The sequence below is a fragment of the Drosophila guanche genome, unplaced genomic scaffold (assembly GCF_900245975.1).
Source record: "Drosophila guanche unplaced genomic scaffold, DGUA_6, whole genome shotgun sequence".
NCBI lineage: Eukaryota > Metazoa > Arthropoda > Insecta > Diptera > Drosophilidae > Drosophila > Drosophila guanche.
In genome coordinates this window covers 218,522-231,334 of record NW_022995747.1, presented here as the reverse complement: position 1 = coordinate 231,334, position 12,813 = coordinate 218,522, and the positions used below count along the sequence as shown (strand labels likewise).

Sequence of the window (12,813 nt, the reverse complement as noted above, 5' to 3'; positions counted from 1 at the left end):
CAAATTTTCATTAGCTTGGGAAGCGATAATAAGTTTCAATTTAAAAAATCCCACCCAATTTATCGAGCAATTGAAAACCAACCGATACATTCGTGCTTATATACTTTTAGTATTATATACTTTTCGGTATATGTGGTATATTTTTGGTACATTTCACCAGCTGTTTTGCACCAAATCGACTCATTGTGCGTTGCAAAGTGAGCTGTAATTTTATTTTGATTCCAAGTTGATCCAATTCCCTAACTATATATAAATATATGCATAAATTTTGTAAATTCCTAAAAAGGGTGCGTTTTGTCCGATTTCAGAAGAAGAAAATCTAAATTGTAGCTGTGATATTACATAATTAAATATGCATTGTTTGGCAGCCCGATTTGGTTCCCGATGACTCTGTGAGTAAGTAGCTCTTGTACAACCTAAACTAGCCCAAAGGCCAAGCGAGGGCGGACAGACAACCAATGCGAGTGGGAAGCCGCCAAGTCCGGACACAAACCACACCGTACAAAACAGCTACACCGCGGCCAGGCCGAGCATAATCATCAGTGGGATAAACATAAACCATGTCTAAGGCAGTGAACCACATGAGCATGGGCGTTGTGGAGCCACAGGAGAGGATGAAGCACCTGTCGCACTGCGGCAATCTCATCGACGTGGACAAGAACCAGCCTGTGACGCGGTAAGTCCGGACTCCAGGCAGAAGGCTCAAGGCCATCACAGTTCAGGCGTCTCAATGTCACAGAGGGACCTTGAGCGCACATTTTCCTTTGAAGGATGTTCTCAGTGAGTGTCCTCGCTAATTGGCAATTGCCCTTCTTTGCAGCTACTACCGCTCGGGCACGGAGATGCTGCGCATGGCGAACGTGTACCTGCAGGAGGGCAACCACGAGAACGCCTTCATCCTGTACTTGCGCTACATGACCCTTTTCATCGAGAAGATTCGCCAGCACCCGGACTATGCCAACGTCAAGGCCGAGGTGAGGGATATCAACAAGCGCATCAAGGACGAGATAATGCCCACAACGGAGAAGTTGCGCGCCAAGCTGTTGGCCCACTACCAAAGCGAGTACGAGCAGTTCCTGGCCAACAAAGAGGCTGAGCGTGTCAAGGAGCTGGAGCGGGAGCGCGAACGGGAGCGGCAGCGTCAGAGGGAGCAGGCCAGTAGGCAGCCAGCGGGCTCCAGCAGTATACCCTCGCTCATACCGGCCAATCTGCACGTGTTGATTGACGAGGGCAACCAGCCCTCAGCGCCGGATCTCGACCTGTTGGACCAGGTTGTCTACCCTAACGACTTTCCCACAGGAGCCAATCGCACCAACCTGCCGGGTTCTGGACTGCTGCTCCCGACAGCAGACAAGGCCTCCGACAAAACATTCAAGTTAGTTCAAGAGAAATTAGTTCATGGTCTTTCCCGCTCATCCGTTTCTCTTTCAGCTCAAAGCCCAGCTTTGACCGAAACCAGAAGCCGTCGTACAACCGCACGGATTCCTTGCTTGCCGGTTCATTGCGCATCGTCCACGTACCTGGCGACACCATGGAGGTGTTTCTGCAGTTGGCGAAGGCCAACACCTCCAACAACATCGAGACGTGCGGAGTGCTCGCTGGTCATCTGGCCCAGAACCAGCTCTACATCACGCACATCATCACGCCACAGCAACAGGGCACGCCCGACAGTTGCAACACTATGCACGAAGAGCAGATATTCGATGTGCAGGATCAGATGCAGCTCATCACGCTCGGCTGGATCCATGTGTGTAGACACTACAATGTGGTCTCTATTCGAGTCTTTGATATGCGTTTCCCTTGCAGACTCATCCCAGCCAGACCGCTTTCCTGTCCTCCGTGGACTTGCACACGCACTGTTCCTATCAAATGATGATGCCGGAGGCCCTGGCCATTGTGTGTGCGCCAAAATACAACACGTGAGTCATCGCTGACTCATCGGGGAATACATTTCTTAGCTATTTTTCCGTTTTACGCCCAGCACTGGTTTCTTTATACTCACGCCCCACTACGGCTTGGACTACATCGCCCAGTGCCGGCAATCGGGCTTCCATCCGCATCCGAATGACCCGCCCCTGTTCATGGAGGCACAGCACATCCAGAAGGATGTTCACACGAAGATTAAGGTCATCGATCTGCGTAGATAGTCGCCCAGCGAGCCAGCAAAGCGAATTTACCAAATGCGTCAGGGGACACTCACCTCATAGATCTAACATCACCAGAAATAGCTCCCAATTTGAGTTGTCCCATGGAATCCCATGGAATCCCATGGAATCCCAAGGGACTAAAGCAAGGAGTAAAACGCAGTCAAACAGTGATTAACCATAGACGTTATATAGAGAGACAGAGATACATATTTTCGGAATACAGAGGGGATATATTTTTGCATGCAGCTGATCCCAGGATCACGGACTTCTAACATCCAACTATTTAGAGCACTCGTCGGCATTTGTTGTTTCATTTGATGTACGTACTACCAGCTTTTGCCTTTCGTTTTCTTTTAAGAACCCAATGTGATTTACAATTGTGGCTTACTCTTTTGTTCGTTACTATCTACATATAATAATTAATGTGTTGGTTAGGCCTTTGGCAGGAGATCCGATCCCCATCTACTCTATGCGGCTTTCAGATCAATCCATTGTGGATGCTTCTCGTGAGTTTCTGACTATGACTAACTATCCGCAATAACCTGTTGATAAAATAAGAATCATCATAAAATGCTATACCTTTTAATGAAATTAAACGTATTTTTGCTGAAAGTTTCAAAAGATTTCAATCATCCGACACTAAGGGAGACGATGCTCCCTAAACTTATGTTCTTCCAAATGGAATTGTATTATGTTCTTCCTATACATTTTCTTTTCTTATAGGTACTTCTTCATGAAACTCCCATAGCTGGAAGCTAGGAAACTTTCAAAGCTTTTCGAAGGTAGTTGAGGTAGTTGGCAACGCGATTTTTAGTTCATATCCGAAAAAGGAGGTGGCAGAAACAGATGACGCAGTGTTAATTGTTTTTCTAAAACAGCTGACTATTCGAATTTTCCATGTTTCCTCAGTTCAAATTCCCGTTCGGCAGGGCTATCACGGTTTTCCTCCCAGTGCAGCTGCAGCTGTCCTCCAAGCATCCATCCATCCGACGGTTATGGCTGAATGCGTTCTGGGCACCATTCCACTTGTTATCTTAAGTGTTAGACTGTAAACCGTGGTTGTAATTCCTCAAAGAGTATATATTTGTGCGTAAAAATCGATAAAAGAGCAACGCGTCCATTCACCAGCTGCCATCACCTTTGAGGGCGGTTTTAAATCGACAAATATAAGCGACTGTCCCGCCAAAAAGCGCTTTCCCAGTTGTTTTATCCATCCCCCGTCGGTGATAACGACAATGCACATCCCGGATACGCTTAATTGGATCCCCGCACCGCCAGCCGCTCAATGCCAAGAAGTAAGTGCACTGAAGAGGCGGCTTAAGGTCCATGCCTCGAGTGTGCGCCAGTTTACGCCTTAATTACCCCTTCCACGCCGAGGATTAGGATTAGGTGCCTGCCGGGGTCTAAGAATACGCGAGCAGCTTGTAGAATGAAAAGCGTCGGCTGTAGCAAAACCATGTATAAATAGTGTTTGCTTGGGGTTGGAATGCGATGGACAGCCATTCTCTGATAACAGTTGAAGCCATTACAGGATGCACTCCCCTCGCTCTGGAGAACAGTTTCTACATGACAACAAGGAAGTTCTCTCTGTGTCTGTGTCTATGTCTGTGACAGTGCCTGGCGGGTGTCCTCGAGGCCGTGCGTGGCGCGCCATAAAAGAAACACCCTTACCAGTTCGAGCTGTCCTGACATTTGGTTAACCTTCATGACAGCGCCTAACTGTTCGTTCTTCGCTTCCAGTAATTGTTCATTTCATTTAATGCAAGCAGTCCTCCAACTCCGGACACAAGTCGAAGGATAAGCACGCCTCCGATGAGGGAGGCCACAGAATGCTCCGTTGATATGATGGCACAGTTTCCCCGCCTCGGCTTTCCCGCTCGTAGTCTATTTATAGAGTCCCCCACCCAACATGCTTCATTCACGTGTCAGCTGGCCCAGAGTCGGCAGAGAAGCCAGCGGCACGTATGAGCAATATTTCTGATGGCTCTCTCACTGATTTGTCTGCTCTCAGCTGAAAATTGAATGAGTGCACGGGAAATTCGACAGTTTCCCCAACCACTTGGCGCACACAAACAAACACGAAAGCCGTGACCTTGCCGCCACAACCCCCCAAGTGTACGTGTGAGTGGGCGCGATGACACCTTGAGTCTCCTCAGACCGAAGTTGCTTCCGCCAAGGCAATTCTATTATCAAATTTATGTTGTTTATGCCACACATCACACCACCAGCACGATGGAGCTTTTGTTGTTGTTCTACAGCTGCATTGCTGTTGGAAAAACAATGGCAAACCGAGTGCGAATATAAATTAATATAATTCTGAAATGCAAGCCCGGAAAGCGCGGCTGCTCTTTCTCTTTCTCTCTCTCTCTCTCTCTGTCTCTGTGTCTCAGTCGCTGTCGCTGTCGCTGTAGCAGTCGCAGTCCCTGTCTCTGCCATATTCGCTTGGCTCGGTTGTTACTGGGACAGGGAAAAGCTCTCCGCCTCTCCGAATCGGAATCAGAATCGCGATTCAGAATGGAAAAGCAACGCGTCGCCAGCGGACGACAGACGGGAAAAGCGAGAAAACGCGCGCGTATCCAATCAAAAACGAAACGGTGAAATAGTAGCGCTAAATAAGGAACCCTGATCCGGTCGAGCTTCCACTCGATTCCCCTCATCCCATCCCCCTCATATTGGCAGGAGTCGGAATTGTGACGTGCAGAATAAGCAACAGTTGGGAGCAGACGCACAGAAGCGGGCTATCTAATTGATAAGTGGATTGACATAGACGGATAAATATATCCCCAGATATCGCGAGTGTACGAAGTTCGCAAAGATCCAAGAGACTTTCCGATTGTGTTCATTCGATTAAGTGGAAATGCCGGATAAGGAAGAGGTAACGCCCCGAGAAGCTCCTAATTAAATAGATAATGCAAGTGGCAAGTGCCTTGAATAGCTAACAATCAAGAAACCACATCCGAATCAGATAGGGGAATTATTACGAAATAGACAAATGATAAATATTTGATGTCTCCAAAAAGCTCTCTGGCAAAAACAAAACAATTATATAAAAAAAATAACAAAATATCATTCATATCGGATGAGAGCTTTAAGAGCGTCATATCTGGGAGGGACTCACTCTCCAGTCCGTTGTCAAACAACTAAATCACCTTCAATACCCGAGAATTTGTTTTTTGTTTGCTCTTCTCACGACTTTGGAAAAGTCACCGAGATAGCGGTCGGCTCTCTCTTTCTCTCTACCTCTCGAATGCAGCTCTTGATCGTTCAGCAGCCAATGCTACCGCCAAGTATATCTCTCTTTCTCCCTATGGCTCTACATATGTACATGTACAAACATGTATGTACGCCTGTCGTCAATTAGCTTGCGACAGCTGACTGCTGGCATACGGTAGAATCCCCCACACGTAATTCACAAGTGGTCGTACAGCTGCTCGTGCAGCAGTTCCCACGATTCTCTCTCCACATCTACATATGTATGTATGTAGAAACAATGCCGGAACCTCTCTGGCCGGGTATATGTAGAGGTAATTGGGCTGTTGGAGAAAAGTTAGATCAGAGGCTGATTCATGGCATACGTTGGATTCCATTGATTTAGGGCTGAGTTTGTCGTGATTCTCCTCCGTGCTGCTCTCTTCCCCTTCGTCTCGGACAACCGCTCTTTGACTTACTGTGTCGGCACGGCTTGTCGCGCCCCCCCAAACCACCCCATACAGCGACAGGCACCGCGATAATGAACTGCCGGATTGACTGACCTTGAGAGAAATTGCAAACAGAGACAAAAACTTTGGCGTGGCTGTCTCTGTCGTTAGCGCAACTAATTTCCATGGAGCCACAGACAGTTACACCGTATACAAATACTTTCCCAGTCGCAGTGACAAGCACGTGCTTCAGGCGGACACGGGCAAAACTCGGAGAACGAAGGCGACCTGCTGCAGCGACCTTTGACTGTGCCTAGGAGCAGAGCAGAACCTACACCAAGACACGGGAAAAATACTTTCACATCGAACACTTTGACACCCTGTTCCTAACCAGCAATGTAATTACATATGCATGTGTGAGTTAGGCTTGAGTATTTTATAATAAATATTATATAAAAACCATTTTCGAACGATACTATATGACCCTTACAAAGTATTGTTTGCTGCCGTGACTAAAGAGTCTTAAGAAAAATCTGAAAATGGTGCAATATGCGGACAGAAGGCAAAAATCAACACAAACAGACCGGGAAATCCGAATAATTAAACGCTAATGTGTCTGTGACACATTGAGCCGGTTGGCTCTACTCTACTCGGAAAAAAAAGGGAAGAGTAAACTTTTATCGTGTCCGTAAATATGTAAACTTTTGGGCACCGCACTGAGGATTTCAAGTTCAACCAATTGCAGCGAGGCCAGAGCTGAGCGGAGCTTCCTTTGCTCGCAACTATTCGTAACCCATTCGAATGGGGTTTTTTCACGCCTAACACAACCAGCCAGAAGTCGACGAGCTTTCCTTGGGTAAGCTTTGTAATGGTGGCGGATAGAAACATGTAACAAATGATCCCCCCTCAAGTGATGGGATTCTGTGGCAAAGGGAAATGCTCTTGTTGTCTGGAATGAGTTTAAAAGGGGTTGGATTGGGAGTTTCTTGAAAACCCTTTCGAGTTGAATATCCCCCACTTATTCTCTTTATTAGGATATTATTATCGTCCGACACTTCCGTCGACAGATAAAATATTTTAATTGCATTGAAATGAAATACGGTTTGACTTTTTCGCAACATACATACATACATATTTCCAGGCACATGAATTATAAATCTTTATCAAGCTAACAACTCAGTTTTTGTCGACGCCAATGATTGTTTAATAACATGGCAAATGCCGGAGAACGAATTAATTTATTCTGAAACGCAATCGATTGGGGGAAATTGGGTGACTTTCTGAACGATTAAATATGAATCCAGTGAAGGTGGGATACTCTTTAGAGTATTGGTAGTGAAAAATGTTCATAATCAAAGTAAAAAAAGTTGTCCAAAACCACATTGATTAGGTTTTATCTACAACAAATTTATGAACATAATGATTGTGGATCACCCTGAGCGTGATCCATCCTCTTGTAACTCATCGTGATTGTACTTATAAGAGTTCAAACAAATGCAAACAATGCAAAGAGCAAGGAAAGAATGACTTAATTATATCTCGAGCATTTCGGTCCATAATATTTGTTTGTGTGCTTTCGCAGCTTTCATAACGGAATCTGTTTTTGTTTTTCGTAATTCGCTCGCAGATGATGGGAAGCAGTGGAAAACAGCCACTAGCAACCAGACGAACTTGAAGAGTTCTGAGGGGAATTAAAATTACATTCGCTGGGTAATCGCATTACGTCAATGAATATTGATAAACGGGAATGGAATGATTGGGTGTATTGTCATCGATGCTTAACTTGTTGACGGAGCGGCGGGTGACCTTTCGATTATGTTATTTGTGCATCGAGACATCTTAAGAGTGCTCCACATTAAAGAGAGCCATAGAATCAGAATAAGAGAGCCCCTAGAAGTATGAGTATCAGAGTATATAAATTTGAGGTAAGCCAGTACTAGAGGCTCTCTCATAATGGATGCACATATAATTTTGTCGGTGTGCCAGGTGAGAGAAATGGACGAGCAACAATAAATGTGTGCGAGTCAAAGTCAGGTAAGCACCTCACCTTGCCTAAACGCACCTTGGCAGCAGGAGAGAGCAAGAACGTGCGAGCAATAAGCAAACGAGTGCAAGAGAGAAAAGTTCTCTCAGTGTTGTTCTCTCAGCATGATGGTGGTGGTGGCTGCTTAGCCGCTGCTCATTAAGTTTGGAAACGTGAGGGGCACCAGTGGCCAGTGGGGATTGATGAGCTAATTGGGTGCAAAACAACAGTAAAAGTGAAGCAGAAGCCAAAGCAGCAGCGGGAACAGCAGCAGCAGCAGTAACAGCAACAGCAACAGCATTAGAATGCCTCTGACAAAGAACTCCGTTACTGTAGGTTAATAATAATAATAATAAGAGTTTGATTAAATGCGCAAAAAGCTTTCCTTCTCATGTGACACGTGTTGCTTCTGTACAGCGGCCCAAGAGAGCGCAGACCAGAGAGCATATTCCCGTCACTCATCATTGTCTCTCATTACTTTTCTCTCTCTCCGTGTCTTTCCCCAGACCCCCTCGTTCTTGAAGCGCGCCGGAACCGACAAGCTGCGCGAGGTCTTCCTCAAGTACGCCTCTCTTCAGCGGGATGGAGAGCAGTACATGACCAGCGAGGACTTTGTCCGCCGTTTCCTCGGACTCTTCTCGGAGTCTGCATTTAATGACGTAAGTATGGGCGCCGTCGATGCACTTCTCGGGTCATTGCAAGGTTATTCGAAGCGGCTGATAAGGCGACTTTGTGCGGGAAGCGTACACGGGCCTATCTTATCGGAACGTGAACTCCCTTAGACAGTCCTATGGTGCTCGGAGCTCCCGCAGACATCTTCAACCTGTATCATAAATCACGGTCGCTGATTCACAGACGGCCCTTGACCCACGCGAATTGGAAGGCGGCTCCCCCATTGGTTATACTCACCCGAATGGGTATAATCACTTGATTGCCTCGTGCCCGGCAGCCCAACGTCACAGATTCAATTTTAATTGGACGCTTATCAGCCGCAGACCGATTTACGGCCTGAGAACCGAACGGGCGATCAGGGCCGGGGGGCTTCATTCTGATTTCCAGGTGCCGAAGTCTGCGGGGGCAACTCTCTGTCCGCAGTTTATCTTTTGCGGCTAATCATAACAAGTTTCGCTACCGGTCTAATGTCCAACGCGATCCGCGCCTTTACAGGATTCGGTACGCCTGCTGGCGGGCATCGCTGACACAAGCAAGGATGGACTCATCTCCTTCTCGGAGTTCCAGGCATTCGAGGGCCTGCTCTGCACCCCGGACGCACTCTACAGGACCGCCTTCCAACTGTTTGACCGCCAGGGCAACGGAAACGTCTCCTATGGTGAGTGGTTGCCGATCTTTTGGACTGGAATGAAGCCTTATCTGATCAAATATCTGTTTATACAGCCGACTTTGCTGATGTCGTACAAAAAACCGAACTGCACTCAAAGATACCCTTTAGCCTGGACGGACCCTTCATCAAGCGCTACTTTGGTGATGTACGTAGGGGCTCCTGCACTCCCATTGCTTCTTTAATCTATAGTGTTCCCTATCTGAATCGAATAGAAAAAGCAACGCCTCATCAACTATGCTGAATTCACGCAACTGCTGCACGACTTCCACGAGGAGTACGCCATGGAGGCATTCCGCAGCAAGGATCCAGCTGGCACTGGATTTATTTCCCCCCTAGATTTCCAGGACATCATAGTTAAGGTCAAGCGGCATTTACTCACGCCCGACGTCAAGGACAACCTGGTGGCGGTTAGTAGATGAACCCTTCTCAATACATTATTCCGCAAATAATGGATAACTTTGCACTGCAGGTTACTGAGGGTCACAAAGTGAGCTTCCCCTACTTCATCGCATTTACCTCGCTGCTAAACAACATGGAGCTGATCAAGCAGGTTTACCTGCAGGCCACCCAGGGCAACCGATCCGAGCCAGTCACGAAGGACCAGCTCCTCTACGCAGCCCAGACCATGAGCCAAATCACGCCCCTAGAGATAGACATACTCTTCCAACTGACGGGGACCGTGCAGCAGACAGGGTAAGATTTCATCCCGAGCTTCGTTATGTGCTGACCTGTAGTTTTGCCTGAATGATTGTGAGAGTGGATGAATGAGTGCCTCTGTCCGCGAAATGTTTAGGAATCCCTCCGTTGAATGTCAATCTAAATGTCCTAATCGCTGCATCTTTGTATATTTTCTCTCCATCTGTTCTGTATTTGTATCTGTTTCTCCCCTCCTGCACTGCACTCTCCGAAATTGTTCCATGTTGCATCTCGAAATCAGGTGGTGGAAGCGCAAGAAGCGCAAGGCTGCAACGTGTAGGCAAGTGAAGTGGTCCCTGGTCTTAGTTTTGCTTTAGTTATCCAAGTATCCGAGTATTCCCACCCACCCAGGCATAACCCAGTCGTTGTCTATAAGCCCCTCTCTATAAGATCCCACTTTAAAGAGCTCGACTAATCCTCGGTCATCTATCCTCTCCACAGCCGCATTGACTACAGCGACCTGAGCAACATTGCGCCTGAGCACTACACCAAGCATATCACACATCGCCTCGCAGAGATCAAAGCCGTGGAGAGCCCCGCCGACCGCTCGGCCTTTATACAAGTTTTGGAGAGCAGCTATCGCTTCACCCTCGGCTCCTTTGCTGGAGGTGTGTATTCTATCTATCCTTGGACACAATATTCCCCGATGATAATCCACCATTTGCCATTGTTTCAGCTGTGGGCGCGACTGTGGTCTACCCCATCGATCTGGTTAAGACGAGAATGCAGAACCAGCGGGCTGGCTCCTACATCGGAGAGGTGGCTTATAGGAACTCGTGGGACTGCTTCAAAAAGGTGAATATCCCTGATCTCGTGATTCTCTGGAGCATCCTCCAACATTAACCACTCTCCGTGTATTCCAAAGGTTATTCGTCACGAGGGCGCCTTGGGTCTGTATCGAGGCTTGCTGCCCCAGCTGATGGGCGTGGCGCCGGAGAAGGCCATCAAGCTGACGGTGAACGATCTGGTGCGCGACAAGCTGTCGGACAAGCGGGGCAACATCCCGGTGTGGTCCGAGATCCTTGCTGGAGGTTGTGCGGGCGCCTCCCAAGTGGTGTTCACCAATCCTCTGGAAATCGTCAAAATCCGACTGCAGGTGGCAGGTGAGATAGCCAGCGGCAACAAGATTCGCGCATGGTCTGTGGTTCGGGAGCTGGGTCTTTTCGGGCTTTACAAAGGAGCCCGTGCCTGCCTGCTGCGCGACGTGCCCTTCTCGGCTATCTACTTCCCAACCTACGCGCACACCAAGGCCATGATGGCCGACAAGAACGGCTACAACCACCCGCTGACCCTGCTGGCCGCCGGAGCCATTGCCGGAGTTCCTGCTGCCTCGCTGGTCACGCCCGCTGATGTGATCAAGACGCGCCTTCAGGTCGTTGCCCGCTCCGGACAAACCACCTACACAGGTGTCTGGGATGCCACCAAAAAGATCATGGCCGAGGAGGGTCCACGTGCCTTCTGGAAGGGCACAGCAGGTAAGACTAAAATCTCCACGTGGTCGAGCTGCATATTTGTAACTCTAATGTGCTGCTTTACTTTTCTTCACCAGCTCGAGTCTTCCGGTCGTCGCCGCAGTTCGGCGTCACCCTCGTCACCTACGAGCTAATGCAGCGCCTCTTCTACGTGGACTTTGGCGGCACCCAACCGCGTGGATCCGAGTTGCACAAGCCCGCCAATACGCTGGAGAGCGCTGCAAGTGGGACACAGGACCACATCGGAGGCTACAGGGCGGCAGTGCCTCTCCTGGCCGGCGTCGAGTCCAAGTTCGGCCTGTACCTGCCGCGCTTCGGTCGTGGGGCCGCCACAGCCACGCCCGGTGCAACAACTGGGTCCTGATTATACTTGCGCCACCGCCTGCCTAGCGCCCCTTAGTCCAAGAGTTGTCCAGCAGGATTGGGGGCGATCGGAGGCAGAGCTGTGGTGCAACATAGATACAAAATGGAGCATATATTTTTTGCTAGGACGCGTTTACACACACACACACACACACACACACACACACCACACAGGGAAGCACTGAGCACTGAGGCGCAGAAGATCGAACCGGAAATTCGCCGAATATATTGTACTATTGTATCTGAGTAATGGGGCCGAAAATCAAGCCTTGCTGCTTGCGGAGTAGGCTCTCATCAACTGTTTTTACCTACACGTAAACCAAAAGAAAAAGAAAACTAAAAGAAAATGTTTGTACATATATTAAAGATTTTATGGGGAGACTCTATTCAGGAAAGTGTAGAACTGTTTTTTGTAAACTTTGTTAACTAGTTAAAAATTACCTATCCACTAAATTACCTATCTACCAATTACCAACTGAATCACTGAACGTCAACTTTTGCACTCTATGGAACTTTTGAAGCGTAATCCTTCTTATCTTAGTACGAATTTGTTTAAAACAACTATGAAGCAAAGGAAATGCAATGAATGACCTCTTAGCTAATAAAGAATAAACCAATAAAATATATGTTGAAAACAAATGTGCGCTGTTCAAGTATTATTTTGAATTATTTTATTACAAATGGAAGATAAATGGAATTTATCAATAGTGCATGTGGACGAAACCACTTAAATGTACTGAGTCTGAATAGAGTCTGAACGTCCTAGTTGCCTCTATTGCCCATTCAAGAAACTAGCTCAGGCTTGTTGATATTAGATCTTGATATTCCGTCCCTCAACGATTGTCTCTGTTGAAAGCCAACTCAATCGAGCGGCTAATACAAAAACAAACGACCCTGCCTCTGCCTCTGCCTCTGCCTCTGCCACAACCCTATGCTAATTGAATAGAATTGTGGGGAATAATTTGCAAATCGATGATGACAAGTTAATTCCATGGCGGGCATCGGCTACCTTTCTAGGCCGCCTCGGATCGGCCACACTCAGACTCGGTTTCGAAGTCACCTGCCACGCCCACACTATAGAAGGCACCCGTTGACCATGACCGCCAAAGCCAGGTCTCGAGACCAGTTAGAC

General features: G+C 47.8%; 2 protein-coding genes across 3 annotated transcripts; both read left to right on the top strand.

The window, feature by feature from the left end:
- Nucleotides 1–158: 158 nt before the first annotated feature.
- On the top strand, nucleotides 159–2,738 carry LOC117582755 (STAM-binding protein-like A). Its single transcript, XM_034270699.1, has 6 exons — nucleotides 159–287; nucleotides 369–676; nucleotides 821–1,375; nucleotides 1,432–1,747; nucleotides 1,807–1,919; nucleotides 1,982–2,738. Exons 2-6 carry the CDS (start codon nucleotides 561–563, stop codon nucleotides 2,145–2,147), a joined length of 1,266 nt encoding a protein of 421 aa, XP_034126590.1. The 5' UTR covers nucleotides 159–287; nucleotides 369–560; the 3' UTR covers nucleotides 2,148–2,738.
- A 1,916-nt stretch (nucleotides 2,739–4,654) lies between these two features.
- On the top strand, nucleotides 4,655–12,320 carry LOC117582754 (calcium-binding mitochondrial carrier protein Aralar1). 2 transcript variants are annotated; one of them, XM_034270698.1, is made up of 10 exons: nucleotides 4,655–5,022; nucleotides 8,315–8,467; nucleotides 8,976–9,138; nucleotides 9,204–9,295; nucleotides 9,363–9,557; nucleotides 9,620–9,843; nucleotides 10,288–10,454; nucleotides 10,523–10,641; nucleotides 10,712–11,321; nucleotides 11,396–12,320. In XM_034270698.1, the coding sequence occupies exons 1-10, from the start codon at nucleotides 5,005–5,007 to the stop codon at nucleotides 11,680–11,682; spliced, it is 2,028 nt and encodes a 675-aa protein (XP_034126589.1). In that variant the 5' UTR covers nucleotides 4,655–5,004; the 3' UTR covers nucleotides 11,683–12,320. The 2 variants fall into 2 exon arrangements, with proteins under 2 accessions (XP_034126589.1, XP_034126588.1); XM_034270697.1 differs by lacking the exon at nucleotides 4,655–5,022 and adding an exon at nucleotides 7,981–8,140.
- Nucleotides 12,321–12,813: the final 493 nt, after the last annotated feature.

Excerpts from the sequence above, each read along its gene's own strand:
- LOC117582755 (XM_034270699.1), top strand. The coding sequence starts at position 561 with ATGTCTAAGGCAGTGAACCACATGAGCATGGGCGTTGTGGAGCCACAG. Across the intron at positions 1,748-1,806 it reads TCACGCTCGGCTGGATCCAT|ACTCATCCCAGCCAGACCGC; the intron begins GTGTGTAGACAC and ends TTTCCCTTGCAG. Across the intron at positions 1,920-1,981 it reads TGTGCGCCAAAATACAACAC|CACTGGTTTCTTTATACTCA; the intron begins GTGAGTCATCGC and ends TTTTACGCCCAG.
- LOC117582754 (XM_034270697.1), top strand. The coding sequence starts at position 8,114 with ATGCCTCTGACAAAGAACTCCGTTACT. Across the intron at positions 10,642-10,711 it reads CGTGGGACTGCTTCAAAAAG|GTTATTCGTCACGAGGGCGC; the intron begins GTGAATATCCCT and ends TGTATTCCAAAG. Across the intron at positions 11,322-11,395 it reads CTTCTGGAAGGGCACAGCAG|CTCGAGTCTTCCGGTCGTCG; the intron begins GTAAGACTAAAA and ends TTTCTTCACCAG.